The 20032-nt window shown below is 41.3% G+C and overlaps 1 protein-coding gene and 1 long non-coding RNA gene across 2 annotated transcripts; one reads left to right on the top strand and one right to left on the bottom strand.

Annotated features, from left to right (window-relative positions):
- Positions 1-1659: 1659 nt before the first annotated feature.
- LOC100222345 (interleukin-8) lies at positions 1660-4862 on the top strand. The gene is made up of 4 exons (XM_002193430.6): positions 1660-1859; positions 2599-2734; positions 3399-3482; positions 4046-4862. The coding sequence occupies exons 1-4, from the start codon at positions 1799-1801 to the stop codon at positions 4074-4076; spliced, it is 312 nt and encodes a 103-aa protein (XP_002193466.3). The 5' UTR covers positions 1660-1798; the 3' UTR covers positions 4077-4862.
- Positions 4863-5066: 204 nt separating this feature from the next.
- Positions 5067-13227, bottom strand: LOC116808272 (uncharacterized). The gene is made up of 3 exons (XR_005980079.2): positions 10799-13227; positions 8554-8644; positions 5067-7854 (listed from the first exon to the last, which is right to left on the bottom strand). It is a non-coding gene; the product is annotated as an uncharacterized lncRNA (long non-coding RNA).
- Between the last annotated feature and the right edge of the window lie 6805 nt (positions 13228-20032).

Below are 20032 nucleotides of genomic sequence, written 5' to 3'. Positions count from 1 at the left end.
CCTCAGTGTGTGTGCATACATGTGTGGAGACACAGAGAGAAATCAAAAGAAAAAAACCCAGCAAAACCTTCCAAGTAAACTGGTTAAAACTCCAACATCTACAATCTGGCACTAGTGAAACCATACATTAATATAACACAACATATACATCATAATAGAACATAAGCAATAAAACATAACCCTAAGTTCCTAGCAAAACCCTCTCCTGGTTCACACCTTCAGAGAAGTAAATGTATTTTTCACTGAAGTTCTTTAAGAGACACAGTTAAGGAGCAGCACCATCAGGAGTCAGAATTGGTATCTTTTGTCAACTTAATACTGAGAGGTAGGAGAGAAAAAGCTGCTGGATCTTTTCCTGGGGCAGCCCACACAGTGATAGGAAACAAATTAATTTTTATCACAAAGGTCTTTTTACCAAGTTAATGACGTGTGATACAAGGAAACGACAATAAATTATGGGCAAACTATTCCATTCTTACAGTAAATAAGTTGCAATACTTTACATGCTAAAGATTATTGAGTTCTTATGAAGTCCCCAAATTTGGGAAGAGTACCACATTCAACCCACGTATCCTAAAACCACAGAGCTTTGAGTTTGAAGACTACAAGTAGCAACATTAGTCATGTCAAAAGGATGATGTTCTTATTGCACTGAAACAGAAGGCTTTCTCCTGATCACACATATTCTAGCTGGGTTTCAAAATACAGATCTTAATTCAAGCAAAAGTTCAGCATTTGAGCCCGTCCTCCCTTGGAATCGTCTCCCTTGCAAGGTATTATCCCCAGCCACAGCAAATGAAAGCTCAGCATTCATAAAACAAGGTTCTCTAACAGAAAAGTCTGTACAGAGCCATAACTCTCACTCTTTTGTCCCTTTGCTAGGACATAGGTTGCTGTCCCTGAAAAGATTTCAGAAAATACTTATTAAAAATGTCTGGACTTAAAGAGAAAATCAGTTGTGTTCAGCTGGTCATACTGATTAGTTTGCATATAAAGTTTCCTCTGTTTATAATTCATTACCGTGTAACTTGAAAAGTACAGGCATGATTTTCAAATCCATTCAGAATTCAGTATCTGCTTCCCACAGAAAGCTTTGAATACTGCAGCCTCAATTCCTTGTTAGACACAAAATTTAGTGATGAATTTACTTTGTATCATGCCTCTTGAACAGAGGGGAAAAAAGACTAAAATTAAAATCTTTTACATCAAAATAATGCTGAGGTAAAATCCTGACCCAGTAAAGAGCTTCTCAGTAATTTCAGCACTGCCTGAATTCCACTCTGGTGGCTTGTATCAGGTAAGCAGAAGCTGTCACCATAAGTGGGAATAAGAAATTCAGTATCTCCACTGTAGACCTGATACATCTACAAAGAACAGTTATAACCCTGAAGAAAATAATAATGTGGCAACATAAATGTAACTGAAACCATTCCAAAGTTGCATTATTAAATAAGATATGCTTTAGAAAAAGCACAAAATTTACAAATCTACCGAAATAATTGGAATGTGTGACTATTATAGACATATTTTAATAAATTAATGCATTGTATCATTATCTGCAAAATAATTCCTCGTCATCTAGGAAGATGATTTCACAACAGTCATGTGACTCATTTTTACTGCATCTGGGAAATTCCTCTAACGCAATCTCTATGCCACCAGAGTACAGAGGCTGGGCACAAAACAGTATATAAGCAGGAATCAACAATCCCCACACACAGCAGGAATCAACAATCCTTTGGGACTCCAGCTCACAGAATTAGACTTAAACTAGCCACCAAACAACTCCTGTCCAACCATGAACGGGAAACTCGTAGCTATCCTGGCTCTTTTCCTGATCTCAGCAGCTGTGTCTCAAGGTAAGCAAAGCTTCCTGAAGTCCCCTTGGCTGCAGTTTTACCGAGGCATCAACTGAGATGCTTGTCCTTGCAGAGTAACTTTCTATTTGTTTCACTAAATTAGTCTCTTTTGGGAGATTTGCAGCACCTCTCTTCAATCATAAATCTACTATGTAGACCTTGGACTGAAGAGTTACTGACATCTTGTGGGAAATATTTTAAGGATGCAACTTGCATTTGCTTTGTTTCTGTTTCTATCGGAGTGTATGTGGCTAGAGACAGATTTTTGTTCTGGAGTTTCTCTCCCTTTCCACACAAATAGCAGTTTATAATCTCGTATTTGTTGCTTAGTGGCCATGCCACCTCAAGCAAGGAAACGGAGAGCAAACAATTTGAACACAGAAACATGGGCAAACCTCCAACTAATGAACAAATCTAGGGCTCTGTCTTCTGCAGAGCGGCCAAGTTTTTTGATCCAGATATTAAAACAATGCAGTTAAACATATCGTGTAGTCAGTATGGTTACTAACCACAAAATATGTGGGTTCATTTTTAAAAGATTTGTTAATTTAGTTTCCAACATACTTGGGCATCGGCTCCCCTGAAATCTAAGTAACCCTCCCTCATAACATGAGGATTTAGATAGCTTGGACAAATGCAGTATTTTAAATGAGAATATTGTTACAATAGAGCAGCTTTATGTCTGATGATGGACCATAAGAGCATCTGTCAAATCCCAGTCTCTCTTTTCTGCTCCCAGGTAGGACCCTGGCAAGGATGGGAACCGAGCTCCGGTGCCAGTGCATAGCCACTCATTCCAGGTTCATTCCCCCAAAATCCATTCAAGATGTGAAGCTGACACAGAGCGGCCCCCACTGCAAGAATGTTGAAGTCATGTAAGTAGCTCTGCAAGAGGTTCCTTCCTCTTTTCCTGCACTACTGACACTGCTGCTGGGCTTTTATGTTTCACAAGTACCACAGTCAGCATGTTGACCTCATGCAGCCAGACTTGGCTTTTATTGTGAGGGGGATGGTTTTAAGTGAAACATCCTGGTAGCAGAACATGAATTTCATGGACTTGTCAGGTCTTAGTACACAAGGTAATGATGTAGTTTGAATCCTGCATTTATGAGGCAGGCAGATTCAAGAAGAAAAACTAAGTTCCAATAAGCAGATTTAGGGAAACAATGAACCAGCCTAACCTGGTCTGAACAGCACACAGGCACTAAAATGTTAAGATCCTTATCTGTTCAAACACCTTTTCACCACTGGAGGTTTCAATTGTGTAAGGAAGTTTTAGTAATATAAACATGTCCAAAATAAGTATTCATATATAGAGGGAAAGATTTTTGGGAATGTGTTTGAGAGCAGACACAGAGACTCACACAATTCTGGATGATCTCCTCAGTTGTTCAACACATAAAGCAAAAGAGCCAAGCCTAACATAGAGTAGCTGGGATGAATTTATACTATCTGATCTAAAAGTGCAAGATTACATTCTGTGAGTAAAACAAATGCATGTAGTAGTTTCCTGACTCTTCTTTATTCCCTATTTTGCAGAGCTACTCTGAAGGATGGCAGAGAGGTGTGCTTGGAGCCCACTGCTCCCTGGGTACAGCTGATTGTAAAGGCAATTTTGGCCAAGTAAGTCCCATTCCCTGTCTGTCTGAGCAGTTAAGTGCCAAACCTCCCAGAAAAAGCCAGTTTGTAGGATTCCATAGCGATACTTCCCATTTTTTAAAAGTCAGATTTAAAGAACAAGGAAGCTTCCTGCTCAACTATAGAATTTGTCTTAGTTTTTCTGGCTGTGCTTCAGGGTACTTGCTCAAGCTGGTATGTCTGTACTAAATCTCTGAGTATCAGCAACTCCATCTGCAGGGAAGCACAGAAATGTTTTTCTCCCTTTGAGAAAAAAGGCTTTAAAAAAGTCATTTTCCCCTTACTTAGTTGCTATTTTTGAGCTAACAAGGCTCTTGCTGTGAGGAACTGCAGAAGCTCATGCTGCAGAGGTTTCCCAGCTGGACACCAGGCATGTACGCACTGGCATTTCACCAGTTGCTTTTGAAACATCTACTTTATTCTCCCTGTGCCACAAGATAGCACAAAGAATTGGAAAGAGACCTCACATCCTAAATTGTCTGAGCAATGTTAAGCAGTGGTAACTTAAACCTCCTTTAAAATTATTCTCTTCCCTCACCTCTTAACAGGGCTGAACAAAATTCTGACTCGCCTCTCTAAGAAACACTGGGACAGAAAAAATGTGGGAACTGCTTCTGCTCCTCTGTCAAGAGAAACGTTTGGGAAAAGCATCATTCAAGCAGTGCACCATCTTCTACATCCTGCATCAATGTGATGATGTTAATTATGGAAGGTTTTATTTATTTATCTATTTATTTAACTGTGTGTATTTAAGGAAGTCTTTTGCTATGGTCAGTGTTGTCCGTGGGATATGCTGCTCGTGACACTGAAGGAAAAGTGGTTTGCTGAAGGATATTGAGAACCTTTGGCAGCCACTTTAGCCAAACATATGCAGTGAGGTGCAATGCACCCGCAGCACAGCTTATTTACACTAAGCCTGATAATTTTGCTATTTCACCAGCAAACTGATGAATCCTCCTGCTCCCCTGGAGCACACCAGTATGTTGTGTCAACAACAGCTTCCTGAACCACAGTCAGCCTGTGGCCAGACTGTGAACTGTAATGTCTAATTTGAAAAACCTAACCTACAGAATGTGTAACGCTGTATTTGGTATTTATGTATTGTGATTTCCATGGTATTTATAAATGTATTTATTGAGGAGTTGCTATGTAAGAAAGCAAACAATTATAATTTATTTAATTTCTACTGGATTTTTTCATTTCTGGAGAAATATTCACAATCTCATTACTCTGTACTTGATTGTATGTCTAATTAGCTACTCCATCAGCTAATGGAAAAAAATCGCATTTTACGTACCTAGAGTTTGAATATGAGAGTGTAATTATTCCTAAAAATGTACTATTAAAAGTTTTATATATAAAAAACTCATTTGTTATCAGTTTGATCTTTTAAATGTTCATTTTCTTCATTTGAAAATCCTGCTTTATTTTTGCCAGACTGATTTCTGGAACTGAAATGAAAATTTTTAAGTCCATGGTGCCATAGCTCCCTTCTTACAGTAACCTGGCATTCCTGATTACACTGACAGACTCTTAGGTGGGCTAAGTGGCTCACTCTCCTCTCTTCAGGCTGTTCCCAATCCATGGGGACTGGTGGGCTCTAGGGCAAGACCCCTTCTTTAATTCCCTTGCAGATAAAAGGGTTTTACCCTCAGATGCCTAAACACCACTAGGCATCCCCTTCAGCCTCGCAGTTGTAAATCTTTACTACAACAAAAGGCCACTATCTGACCATCTGAAATGGGAATTTGTGACCTTTACGTTGGATACCCAAAGAGCAAGCACTTGTCCTGGTGTAACAACTGCTTCCTATTCTGATCCCTGAAGTGCAGTGTGCTGAACACATGATGCCTGCCTCTCTTAAAAACCTTCCAGAAGGAAACAGAGAATAAGAGAGAAAGGGCATAAGTTTAAAAACTATTGTTTTTAACTAGAGTAAAACTGTTTACTTGAGGGATGCACACTCTTATTTCACTTTTATCTACAATCTAGATAGTAATAAAACAGCAGAGGTAACTTCGTGATCATAAAATAAGACAGCTGTCTCTGGCTTGTTTTTTCTTGAAGACCCTTCTCAGTAAGCGTGATACCAGTCTTCTTCACCATTGTTGTTTTGGCATCAGCTGGAAGAGTTCTGGCACTTTAAACAACGTGCCCTGTGGCCCTCTGGCTATCCGGCCATGCAGAAGCCACAGGGGAGAAATGCACACTTTAGAAACATCAGTGTCTGTGTGGGTACACATTCACATCTGTGGAACACAGAAGGCAGCTGGCCAGTGGGTGATTAAGGGTCAGGACATCAGCATCACTGGGAAAGGATGGACCCTGAGATTTCACTGCAGCTAACTACGTGCTCTTGTCCATCTCCTCTTTTTCCCAATCTCGTGAAAGATTCTGCTCCCCTCAGTCACTTCATTTAGCATCTAAACTGTCTTTCTACAAGACTGTCAGAAAACCATTCCACTTTACAGCTGCCATCTGCATTCATCCCTTCCCTTTCATTTCAGTGCCTTCCATGTAATGAAATGCAGCAGAGATGTTTTTACATATTCCTCCTGTCCTTTGTTATTCTCTTGGCCCCTTACTTTACCTTCCCTTCAAGCCACTTTTATTTCCTTCTTTCATTTGGGAGGCAAGAGAAGTGGCAACTATCAACTGACCAAGCAATGACTTCTGGTCATTTCCCTATCCTCAAGCTCCCCTTCTCATGCCTGATTGCTGGAGTTCTGCTCTTGTATGGAGAACTGCAAGTTGTCCCCTCGAGTGTCTGTGGTTGCTGTCCTTGTAATAATGAAAGTATATTTCTCTCTAACGTATAAACACTAGAAACTATAGAGGAAGTCATGAAGAGAAATACTGGAAAGTCCCTGAAAAATACTTCTAACTCTTCCTAGAAGTACAGGGAATGCAAGTATGAGTTTCTCAGCCTCAATTTCTCTGTCTGTGCTGAATATTGGCTAACATAAACATCCTGGTTTTGTCTTAGATGACAAACGCATGATCTGTGCTTTACTTGCTTTTGATTATGGATTGCTTCCCATTCTAAAATGATTGTTTTTCTTATGCTCTTATCACAAAACAAGGGAAAAATCCCATTTTCCCCAGGAAAATTACACATAGGACAGACTTTATATTGTAGATGTGTTTCAAGCATTTATTCTTGTTTATAACAAGATCTCATAAGCAACTCTACAGGAAGTGGATCCTTTGGAAATGACACAAATTGCCATGGAAACTTTGGGATCAGTGAATAGGCATTTTGTTTCTATGTGCACAAGTGAAACAAGAATTTTGCCACCTACAAAAATAAGCCTGAGATCTCTGCTCTTGAAAATTGTCATGAAAATTGACTTTCATATTACCTGCAGTTAAATCACTTCAAGTAACAACCATTGGTGTCAGTCAGTGCAAAGCCTACTTCACAGTTCCTGTGGAATTCTGGAGAGGAAGATTCTGTGGAAGAATCTGGAAGGTTATAGGTATAACCAGGCTCACTGATACTGCTTCCTCTGTCCTTTCATGAAACAGACAGCGGTGTGACATCTCTACAACCTTCTGCAGGCAGATTTCAACATAACTATGCTGAATAACTTTTCATCACTAACAAATATTATTTATTTTAACAAGCATCGACCTCTGATACACCCACTTATTCACGTAAGTTCAAATTAATGAGAAATGTGATCAATATTTTTTTGAAAGAAAAGGGTTGCTCAAGCTTTCCCGAACCCATCTCCACCGACTCAGCCAAGGACACCAGCAGAAGTGTAAAGTTAGACTGCACCACTCAAAGTGCACATTGCAACTGCAGTATCAGTCTGTTGATTTCTCCCATTCCTTACTAGAGGTCAGGTGAACTGGGGGAAATCTAACCTTTTTATCTTTTGCATAAAACATTTTCATACATAGACACCCTATAAAAATCTGTGGAAATAAGAAGTTGTTAGGCAAGTGGCTTGAGAGCATATTTGGACCCAGTTAATCAACTTACCTCCAAAGGAGTCTTCAATTTTTGAGAAGGAGAGATAAGCAGTTTTTTCGACTCAGCTAAATGGAAAAATAATTTTTAAGCTCTGAAGTAACATTCTCACTGCACTCCTAAGATTCACAATTTATAGCTTTTTCCTTGAAATAATTTTCCAGAATGATGAAAGATTATTCATAGCTCAAAAGAGAAGCAAATGAATAAGTCCACCCTCATAGCCTGATTCTTTTATTAAAGACATGTATTACAGGTTTACGCCAAGAAAAGGAGACTTCCAAGACACTTGCAATTCTTCTTTTCCTCTTCTGTTTTCAAGGTCACATTTTTAACAAGTTTGCAAGCAGACGGGAGAACCAGAATTCAACTGCTGTGCTAAAGCCAAAGTGTAAATAAAAGTGCAAAAGCTTGAAATACCATTTCTGTGTAAAGTGTGTCTAAAGCATCAGTGGCAGATTTTATGAAGAGTGAGACAGGACATGCGAATGAGAGGATGGACCACGTGGGCTTCTTTTTTACTTGATGCAGAACATCTTGAAGGAATAAAAATGTGCGAGAATATGTGTGGGGGAAAATCACAGGCACAGATGAAGAAATTACAGTGCAGTTAAAAGGCAAGGTTTCTAGCTGAAAGCCAGCTTTCACAGGTACTCAGAAAGCACAGCCACCTGCCATAGCAGCAGATAATCATAAGCAACAGATGAGTGACTCCTGTTCTCCCTTTGGTCAGGCTTTTGCAAAAGTAGAAAGCAAAGGAAGAGCAAGATATACTCAGCCCAGAAAAGGACCAAAGAGCAGAAGTTGAAACACCCCCTGCCATCCATTGCTCTTACTGAAAAGTAAGAGTTTGTCCATGCAGGTGTCAGATGTTTGCATGAAAGGCTCTTAATCACTCAATACAAAGAGTGAAGAGCAAGTGACTTATCAAAAAGCCTGACTCTTTGAAATCTTTGTGTTTGACTTATCAATAGCCAATAAAGGAATGCACAGCCACCCAGCTGGTTCATTGCTGAGCCAGACATTGCCAACAGAAGACTAATAATAAAGCACATAAACCTAGGTTTGCTGACTTACTGCATCCCTGTGGTCAAAAATTCCACCAGCTCCTTATTTTCTGCTTTCTTCTCTGTTTGGTACTTCACCTCTGACAGCAAAGCCCATCATCCTGCGAAAGAGAAGCCATTGACGTAAGCACTGATCACCGTGAGCACAGTCTCAACGAGAAGAGCCAAAGAAAACAGGCTTTGTTGTATCTGGTTCGTGTTGAACACTGCAGCTTCACCCATTCCTTGATACCACCGAAGAAAACCCAAGTGGTTTTTGCGTACACAAATCTTTCACCAAAGGCAGCAGGAGACTCAGCTGAGGAAGGAACATGGGAAAGAGCTGTCAATCTACCTGCACACACCTGACCTGTTGGCAGGTCAAATGCTGGAGTCATTTCCATGCCAATAAGTTCTCACAATACTGTTACTGCTTGTAGGAAAGGATGAGGGAGAGCATGAAATGTCTTCTATAATGACTATTTAAAAAAACCAAGAAGAAGAAGAAGAAAATGCATGAAAAGTACCCTGTACGGTTTTTTTCAAATGGTGTAACCAGGTACCAGGAATACAAGCCAGAGCCATCCAGATGAAAAGGCTGCTGGTGGAATAGTGCTTCCTAGAAAAAAATGAGGATTTGAACAAACCAAAAAGAACCTCATTAGAAAGCAATGATTTTGTCAAATTCAAGCTTGTATTCAAGCACTAAGGGCAAAATTAATCTAAATTAAACCAATCTCAGCTTGCAGCAAAACAGTATTTGGAGCTAAGCAGAATTATTCTTTTCAGTCAATATCCTGGTCAATTTAATTTTATGGGGACTTTCACTGTTTAGAAGAAAACCAAAGTTAAAAATGCTGAATTTCAATTAAATCAAGTGTTGCTTTTTTTCAGTACCTTGTTTTCCATGCTTACTCTCCTACCACCTCAGCAGACTCCTGACAGCAGCACTCACTAGCAATTTCAATTTCTTAGTTCTTAAGAAATAAAAAATGCTTTGCTCATGTTTGTTGCCGTAACATTTAGCGCAATGTGTTGGCATAGTCCTGTACCCTGCGTGTGTTGAAGCAATTTGGAGTCACACTGTCTGAGAATTTTAAAAAAAAGGAAGGGAAAAAAGAAAGAAATACAAGATAATAGGGAAGAAAACCATTGACAGTAAACACAGTGGTGATCACATTTACAAAAAATGTTATCAGTGTGTTTCCTCCAAACACCTCCTTCTCTAAATACCTCCCTAAAACAAGCTGAAAGGAGGCATGTCCCTCTTGCTACTTTGTAGATTATTTTGGATAATTCAATGACAAGTTGGCAAATTAATTGGTATTATTTTTCCTTCCTTTCAACAAATAGCAGCCATTTTTTGTTACCAGGAACAATCCGATTCATTGTACTGCAGAGTACAAATACTCTGGAGACTGAATCTGCACATGGCACTCAAAGGGCTGTAAGAAAGTGTTCCCTGAATGGCAGCTTTAGTGTCTCCTAGGGTGTAAGTCAAGTATGACTTCTTCGTTTTTCCTTCATTGCAACACAAGCAATGAAAGTAACAGACAGGATTGAAGTCTGAGTGTCATGAGAGAAGACTCCAAAGATTTTGTGATTATTCCAGTGAGCATTCCCGTTTTATTGTGGTCAGATGTCTCGTGTCACTGTTTTCCCAAGTGATGATATCACTTTAACCAAAAGACCACAACTATCCAAAGCACACTCCCAAAAATTACTCAGCTCCACTGAGTCTGAAAACTGCAATTGCCTTAAGCCATATTAGGGGGAATGTTGGTTTTGGGGCCTTGGATTTGGTTTTCTTGGGGTGAATAATTAATTTTTTAAGAGATTCATATTTTCTTTACTTCCAACTCTCTGCAGATGGAACAAATTTTATTGTATTTATTTCCAAATGGATCATTTACAAGTTGGCCGAAATCTTTGTTACAAAGAAGTTCTCATGAAAGTTCGGACAAAAGCTTGCAGGCAGTTCGTAGGATGAAGAGCATTTCCTGCTGCTGCTAAGGCCAAGATTAACTCTTTCTGCCTTTCAGAAGCTGTGATGACCTCAAAGGCTTATCAGCTGAACAATTATGGTGGAAGGAGTCATACAGTTGCAATCTTTGTTCAGGATCTGCCATTAAAATGCCGGGAGATTCTTCCCCCTCAGCAGAGGTAAAAACAAATTGCTTAAACATTTAGGTCCCAAACTCAAAATAAAGCCTTTTTTGTGCTTATATGTTAAGTGTAAAATAGCAGAACCAGTGAGTGCACCACCAGCCACTCACTTTTTGGGAATTGCTGTACATGCAGGAGTCCCACTTAGAAAGGTGACAGTGAAACCACAGCCTCTGCAGTCCCATCAATGATCTCAGAAAAGGTCAGCTGGCACCTGAAACTGAAAACCAGAGAAATTATGGCCAAACACACAGATTTCAAAGCCAACATGTTCTATTTGCCAAGGTAATGCCTGAGTAATACAAACACATTCCTTTCAGCTATCAACAGTGTGTGTGCGTGTTCACGCTCCGATTCCCAGCAGTGGGCATGGATGAAGAACGTCTAATTCTGGGGAAGGGAAACAAAAAAACCTAAGGGTTCCTGGATGTTAAAGTTAGGTAAAGATGCACGAAGGAGGGTGGTAAGATACTGGGCATCATTTGCTATAGGTCATTACTTTGAATGTGAATTTTCACATCTCAAAAGGTATTACAGAAATGAGCATGCAACAATGTGTGACGTGTGCCATGATGCAGCTGGCAAAACGGAGTTGGGATGCTCCATGACACAAGGTAAACAGCAGGACACTTCAATCTCTTATCTATTCTGGTACTATTATCAAGGGTATATGGACTGGAAACGTTTCAAAACTTGAGAAACACACAGGGAAATTGAAGGAAATAAAATATCTGATAGATATAAAACTTACTTTGCATGAAACTGTAGCTTGAAATTTGGTTTCTGCCTCCAGCAAATATGTTTGTACTTCATGACAGAGCTGGATCCATGGGAAGAATCATAGGTGCTAGGGAGCAGTACCTCATCATAGCCAAGGAATACTATGAAGCAGACTGGTATAGGTAAGAAAGGTAACATGATGACGATGAGAGGATATCAGCAGTCCATACCCTCTGTACTAGGTAGCAGTGACTCACCATTTCACAGATCAGAACATAAATCTTTCCTAATCAAAACCCTGGAGGAAATAAGACTGCTCCTTCATAGACTGGCCATGTTAAATGGTTTCTAGGCCATGATGAGAGTTCACCCTATGCTTGTATCTGGGACACATCCACCAAAGTAATTCTTGTGCACTTAGGAGAAGTCCTCACTTGTTGAAATGAGATATCTCTTGTTTGTCTTGTAGCTCTCCTGGACCTGCTGCCAGTGAATGGCTCCCACTACAGGTGCCAAACCAAACAAATACCTGCTGTAGAAAGGCGTGCAGCCATCTGTGACAAAGCAACCAAATCACTTCCTGCATGTAATCAGTTAAGGACTGGATAATGCGAAGGCAAATGACCCATGAGGTTTATTCTCTTCACGTATCTATTCAGGTCCTGCCTGAGCTAGGACTGCTTTCTGTGTCCCGGTAACCCCGAGACCCATGCTAAGGACACAGAGATTTCACGGAATCATGGAATTCTGGCGTATCTTCACACAGCAGTTTCTGCTAATGAGGTGGGTAACTTAATGAAAACTTCAGTAAGGCAGATACAAACCTTGTGGTGAGTTCTGTCCCAGCTACACTGACACCACCACTCACAATAACTACTTTAAACTTAATTCAAGATGACCTTCAAGGTCCCCTTCCAATCCAAACCATTCCATGATTCTATATGTACCACCTGCACTCAGTGCATGGCAAACTTATCTAAAATGAAAGAGATAGGGCAGCAGGCAAGGGAAAATCTCAGCTTTCTAAAGTGATGCTGTCTGCTCCCTATCTTTTCCATACTTGCTAAAGGAACTTTGCCAAAGGTGGCGAAGGGATACAGGGCATGGGTATAATTCAAGAGAGTTCCTCCACAGCTCAGCCTTGTTGCTGCTGTCATCTGGACTGAAGAGACCTTACTCACATTCCCATAGAAGGGATCTAGAAGCAATCTGAAGTCTGCAGGTACAAAGCCACACTCAGGCAGATAGTCTTGCATGTTGAAATAGTCCCAGGAGACACCCATTTCCCTTGTTCCAGGCCTGTTTGTGCAAGCACTGACTCAGAGGACCAGGCTCTGTACCATCTGCTGCACCGCAGCATGTCCATGACCCGACTGCTGCTCCTTTTGGCACACGGCTCTGAGGGAGAGCTGGCCACAGAGTTTCACACATTGCTGCTCCATATCTAAACACAGCCTCACACTCCAGACCCCAGGAGACATCTGGAATTTCCTCAGCAGTAACCACTGTGGAATGAGTCTCATGGGTCAGTTCTTGTGAGCAGTCATGCAAGCATAAAGCCAAATGCTGTCACGTAAACTGTCCTTACTCATGTGTACTGTCCAAGAGCAATGTGTAATCTGACTGCGCACGAGTGACAATGAATGATCTGCCCCCCACATCCACTCAGAGCTGGATCTGCCAACGATAGCTGCACTGACCTGAAGCAGATTGTCTCTGCACCATCCTACCTGCTCGTTGCCTCAGTTTGCTACAGCTGGGCAAATCCTTCTTCCTGCAAAGAGCACGGTGCTTCCTTGGGACAACCATATAGGGAACTCACAGTCCAAGGCTTGGGTGGCTATGACACGGAAGGAATGGTGATTCCACCTCCATGATCTCACGGGATCTCAGTAAAGGTTTCTGATTAGTGGCTTCCCCTAAACTGACCATGTAGCTTCCTTCTAAGACCAAGCTAAAAGCCAGATGCTTCCAAGGCTATCATTATCAAGCTGCATCTTAGTCCAAATTAGTCATTAGATATTTCCTGATAATGTGGGGCAATCACCATTTGCTTGTGACATATAATATTCCTGCAAGGCTGATCTCCTGAAGGACTAAGCCAGCAGCTGTATGAAGCAGTATGAGCTGTAGATGATGGAGGCCAGGAATTAGAGTCTTTGTGTCCCATCAGCTTCCTATGTACTTAATCCCTTTTTACGACTGCTTTACACGTGGTATCTTATCTATTTTGGGTCCTGACTCAGTTTTGTTCTCAGACAGTACATCTAATCTAAAGCAAGACACATGGCAGCCTGACCCTAGAACAAATTGATTTGCTGAACCGCACTCATGTTCACAAAAGTCTGGTAGAAAACAGATGGGCTACCAAAACAAAACAAAACAACAACAACAAAACAACCAAAAAACCCCCAAAACACAAAAAACCAACAACAAAAACAATGACAAAAAAACCAAGCCAAACCCAAAAGACATGACAAATAAAGTGCAATATTATATATCTTACTAGAATCTGAACCTATGTGTAAATAAAATTTTAAAAACCTGCATCTCATTTTCATTAAAAGCTCATAGAAAACTGCTATTTTGCTTCTTTATAACTGAACTTGGTAAGAAAAAGACTGACTTGTGCGTGCAGAGTAGTGGAAGCATAGATATGGAAACCTGAGGGTCTCCTAGTCGCAGGAAAAGAAGTTTTCCGGTTTTCAAAAGCTAGGCAAATAAAGGGGCGCTCAAGGGAGCAATGCCTACTAAATAAGAGTGCGTGGTTGCACAGGGTTCAGCAGCAAGAACCCAAATTCCTCTTTGGCTCAGCACCTTGCACGCTGAAAGCTAACGGAGAACCCGCACAGAAAAGCCGCCGCTCCTTTGGGAGAGTGGGGTCCCAGCAGACGCTGGACCATTCTCGGGAGGATGCAGCGCCCCGCTTCCCTCGCTCCCGAACCTGAAGGAGCCGCTGTGCCGGCAGTGGAAGCTCTTCTCTCTCCGCCTCGCTCCTTCAGCGGCACACACCCACCGGTGGAAAGGAGCCAACGGGGCGCTGCCCCCCGGGTCCACTCCGGGAAATTCCCCGGCAGCTCCCGGCAGGGAATAAAAGCACGGGAGGGAAAGGGGGCCGCCTCGCCGGCTCCTGCACCCTCTCCGCCAGCATCAGCCATGAAACCGCACCTCCGCCTCCTCCTCCTCCTCCTGGCCGTCGCCGCTCTATGCCAAGGTAAGCGGCGGAGCAGGGGTTACCCATCCATCCGTGGCACCGTCGGGGGGCCGGGGGTTTCGGGGGACCGCGGATCCGAGGCTCAGAGGGTTCCTCCTGCCTGCCAGGTGCGCCGCTGGCCGGGGAGCTGCGCTGCCGCTGCGTGCGGACCGTGTCCGAAGTGATCCCGCCGCGGCGCCTGGCCCGCCTGGAGTTCCTCGCCGAGGGACCGCACTGCGCCGTGCCCGAGGTCATGTAAGTGCCCGGCCCCAGCCCCGGCCCCGGCCCGCCGAACCGGCCCCGGTCTCACCGAACCGGCCCCGGTCTCACCGAACCGGCCCCGGTCTCACCCCCTCCCCGCCTCGCCCGCAGAGCCACGCTGAAGCAGGGACAGCTGATCTGCCTGGACCCCGCCGCACCCTGGGTGAAGCTCCTGGTCACCAGGATCCTCCGCAGGTACCTGCCGGGCCAGCTGTCGCCAGCACTCGGGGCCAAACTTATTTTGGAGGGGTTTACCCCAGAGTAATGAGCCACATTCTGTTATTGATTCCTGTAGGAAAATTCTGGTTAGTTACACCAAAAATGTGTTCAGAAAGCGCTTCTTTGTTGGGGAAGAGACAGCCCAGCAGGTTGTCATTCCATAAGAAATGCCTGATTAATTGGAAATCTAGCCACAGTATGTTCCATCATCACCATCAGGCATCTTTTCCACACCTCCTACGGGATTTAGTATCTCGTGTATGCAAGAAAACTTATGGAAAGTTTTCCCGGCTGGCTTTACAATTTAAATTCTGCCTATTGCAGTTCATCCAACAAGCCCTGAGTGAGGGAAGGAGCACCTTGGAATGAAGCTACCTGCTTGCCACAAGATACCAGGAAACAGATGCTATGAGACCACAAAAGCTCAGCTCTCTAGTTTTGATGGATTTGTAGATCAGATGTTCTATTTTTCATTCCCTCTCCTCATATTTGTTATTGCCTAATCCTATGAATGGTTTTATTGACTGAGATAAAGTGATTGAATCCATTTGATAAGACAATGGAAGCTTTGCTGGACGCCTCTCAGCAACCTTCTCAGAACTTGCTCCACCTTTGTGCCAGCTCCTTCTTGCCAAATACTGCTTGCTAATAGGTTCCTATAAAACAGCCTTAATATCTGAAAAGAAGATGGGCCCATCGTGAAGATGATTTTGCAAATGTCCGCAGAGAGTGTGACATGAGGGTTTGAATGGATTGTGCCGATGATTAGGGGAAATCCTTCCATCAGGAATATCAAGAGTGCTGTCTGGCACTTAATATTTCAGTGCCTGTTCAGGATTACATGGGAATAAAATCTGGTTCAGGCAAGAATGTTTTGCTGAATCTCTTTTTCCTACTCCAACTCTCCAGCCTTTAACGCAGAACGCCTCAGACCTTTTTGCACAATGTACTGTCTAATGCAATCACAGATTTTCCCCCTGAAGTCTTTTTTCCCCTATTCAATACTTAGAGGAGTTTAATAATTTCTATGAAATTGCGGGCGTTTGTGCCATGACTGGTTTGGTTTTTAACCAGATAATGTTGAGGATGGTTAGTTGGTTTGTTTTTAAATTAATTTACATTACAATATTTGGTCTTTATGCACAAGATCTAAAGGAACAGTAAATGTTCTGGAGAGACTTAGACATTTTATGTCTACTTGTATGACATAGTGTCATAACTCATAAAGAATAACAAATTTTCATTATTCTGCTGTGGAAAATTGTATGTAGAGAGGTGGATTTCTCATGATAATGTAATAAAATATATGATGCAATAAAGGTGTTTTCCTGTTGAAAAATATCCTGGGATTTTGTGAATTCCATGTTAAATGGACCTGTGTACTTGTGTCAGTTGGGCTAGTGGGATGCAGGGAAGCAGCGACCTCTGTGTACCCAGGGATTCCTTGACAGACCTGCAGATCAGTCCTCTCTGAAGTGTCAGGGGCACTTTGTGCCAAACAAACATGTTCCTATATTCAGAGGAACATTACTTAAGCACTCTGATGTGAAGCTGATCTGAGCTGCTGATATGAAGAGAGATTAAGCCCAGGATGGATGTATGGAACCCAGGCACAGTCCTGCAATATACAGGAATTTTTATTCTTTCTTTTCTTCAACCCACCTTGAAGTGGGCTGTGTTTAAAGTCAAACACATTTTGCTGGGTGGGAAGGAGTAACAGTGTTTGCTATGGTAAGAAACAGTAAAAGTTTGCAACAGTAAATTTGTTTCCAGAAGAAAAATGGCTCAGGTCCCAGCTGTTACAAGGATCTCCGGTGCTTCTGAAAGCCAAGGATCCCTTTGTAGGGATTCCTCGGTGCACCTTTCTAGGACAAGCAATCTCTTCTGTCACTAGGTACATGGTTCTTGTTTACTGACAGACAAATCTACTGAAATGAAATGAAATCCACATGAAATCAAACAAAAGCTCATCTGAAAGGCACATCCACATCCTGGCCTTGCTGACATGGGGGAGTCATGAGTGTTCTCCTGTGACACCTGAGGAAAGCTGGCTCATCCCCAGAACATGGGACAAATGAAGGTAATATGGAAATCTGTCTCCTTTACACACCCAGGGGTAGAGAACATGAGAAGTTCTTCCGTTTCCTTGTGAATTTCCTTGTAAACTTTTTTCCTTGTATTAAAAAAAAAGTTGGTTTTTTCCTTGCCACTTAAAGGTGACCTGAGACTGCTGCTCCCTCTTCAGAACCTTGAGAAAGTACTGTCTGCACTGGCCACCTCTCAACAAACTGCAGTGTGTCTGCACACATAATGGCTTTCCCCCTGGGAATGGTGTCTGTGTGACATGACCACACTGCCCTGTTACACCATGTCTGTCTCAGGAACAGCCCAGAGACAGCTACATCCTGCTTCACTTTACCAGAGCAGCAGATATTTGCAAAATCCCAAGGCAGATTTTTCACTTTCCCTGCTTAGTACGCACCAAAGGCCGTGACTAAAACACTGACGATAACTGCATCCTTTCAAAAGCTGAAAAGTGCCAGCAGGAATAAATACCTATTTAATATGCCATTTTTGAAAACCATGGCTCAGTAAAAACTTCTACAGTTCTTCCCTTCTGCTCTGTCATATGTTTTTCTTCAGATGCAAGTTAATACACTAAAACAGCAAAGGAAATATCTTGTGCAACTCTGGATTTTTGCCTCCCACCCAGTTTTCAGCAGGAAAGTACATTTCCCAAGAAAAAATGCTAGTAAAACAGGACACATCAAAAGCCTCTCAGGTTTTTGAAGTCCTCATGAGGCTCAGGAATTGTTATCATCCGTTCTTTGAAATTCTCAAGATATTAAGCATGAATAAAGTTCATCTTCACAGCACCCTGAGATTCACATAAGAGCCTGTAGATAAGTCAAATGTACAAATTCACAGTAAGCCTATCACAGCATTTACAACTACATTTAACAATTGAAATTGTTTGGGGTTTTGTCTGTTTTTGTTGGGTTGTTTTTTGTTTGTTTGTTTGTGTTTCCCCTCTGGAATTGAAAAGAGCATTTGGTTTCCATGTAAATTCCATCTTTGAGTAAATAGCATATTTTGTGCTAAATTGTAATGAACGTGATGAACTGATAAGTTTATAAAATATTTGGAGGAATAACTGGGAAACTGCTTAGTTCTCCTTAGCTGCAGACCATGGAACTTAATGCTTTCATGGAGAAACCGAACATGACACAAAGGTTCTGGTACTACTGTTAGAAAACACACAAGTTCAGCAAGGGAAAGGTAGAGACTCTCAAATTTCAGACACAAATTTATGCTGTTAAAAAAAACCCTAAAACAAAAACCAAGGAATCAAACAGATGTGAAGAGTTGGGGACTTTGCAGCTGTGGGACATTACTGCTACAGTGTGTCTTAATTCCCCACGAACAATTCCAAATATATAGAAGGGAATAACAACTAGTACGTGCATAACTCTTTGGAGCCTATACAATTTTCAAGATGCTTTGGAAAAATACACTTTCAATAAAGAAAATGCCAAGATCTTAGAGAGGCTTATATAGATAACATCAGCAATGCAAACATGTTTGCTGAACTTTTAATATGAAAAGCACATTGAAAATTGTGACCTGGCATAAATTTCTGGGGCTTTTTTAGGTTATGTGACTGACACAGCGTGAAGTTATTTTCTGAGATTGTCCGTAAATGAGTGCTATCCCAAATCTTTAAGTCATCTGGTGAGTAGATCTATCAAAACCAAAGTCAGCTGAGGAATGGTTTGGCAAGAAACAAGAGGAGGGACATGACTGGTATGGGGATTGCTGGGAAATGCACTGTGGGTTTGATTTGTTTTAAATTCCTAAAGACATCTTTTGTTGACTTCAGTAGCAGAGCTAATTTTATCTGCATACCCAAGTAAAAGCAGCATAAAATGCTGTGTTTATTTTGATGATTTGTTATCAGAAAAAAATAATAATTTGTGATTTTCTTTTTTTCCCCTTTAATAGAATAAGCTTTAATGTAAGATCCACAGGAAGATCCCCTTAACATGCAGAATTTGTAATACGTGGTTAGACCACACACAAGAATTCCTGACAACATCTGTAATTCTTAATGATTCTTTTAGAATAACCCAGAAGACAAGTTAAACCAAATTAAGATATGTCAATCCAGTTTAAGAGAAGCTGAAAATCCCTGTTCTCTTGCCTAGTGATGAAAACCAGTGAAAAAGTCAAAATAGCACGCACTTCTGCAAATGTATGACAGAATTCAAAGACTGTCACTATATAGAAAGAGTTGTAACTACTTCTAGTAGGAATAGTTATTATTGCCTAGTACTTATTTCATAATACAGAAACTGCTATTTCAGATAAATCAGATCTAAATTATTACTTTGTTTCTCCATGAAAACACGCATCTGAATTGTGAAAAATGCATATTTTATGATTGGCTTTTCACAAATATTACAGTGAATATTATATGCGTAATGTTAGAAAGTTATGCTGTATTAATTCTCTTACATAGTGTGCTAAATGTAGTTTTAGGTTCCAACATAATGTTAAAATAGAGACTATGTATGTGGGGAAAGTTTTTTTTTAGGAATGAGATACTCGCTTTGAGGAACACCTAAATCTTCCAAAGGAGAGGAATTTATGGCTTCTTATCAGAAGAAGCTGATTTCTTCAGGCCTTGCTCAGACTCAAAGACGCCATGGGGATTAAAGAAAACAGTTGACATACAACAGACAGAGTTTCTTGTTTAGAATAGAATGTATGCATAACCATAAAGAATGTATGAATATGTAACAAGTGTATTAGTTTAAAGGTGATTCCTTTGTTCACAAGTTATGCTTTTCATGACTTAGTGTCCAAGAGCATCCGGACGTCCGTAATTCTATGCTTTTTATTGTCTTGTAATTGTCCTAACTCTAAACTTTATTACTCTAATTGTATTAGT

This window comes from Taeniopygia guttata, chromosome 4, assembly GCF_048771995.1.
Source record: "Taeniopygia guttata chromosome 4, bTaeGut7.mat, whole genome shotgun sequence".
In the NCBI taxonomy this organism is placed as follows: domain Eukaryota; kingdom Metazoa; phylum Chordata; class Aves; order Passeriformes; family Estrildidae; genus Taeniopygia; species Taeniopygia guttata.
The sequence above is the reverse complement of the archived record's forward strand: the minus strand, read 5'-3'. Positions and strand labels throughout refer to the sequence as shown.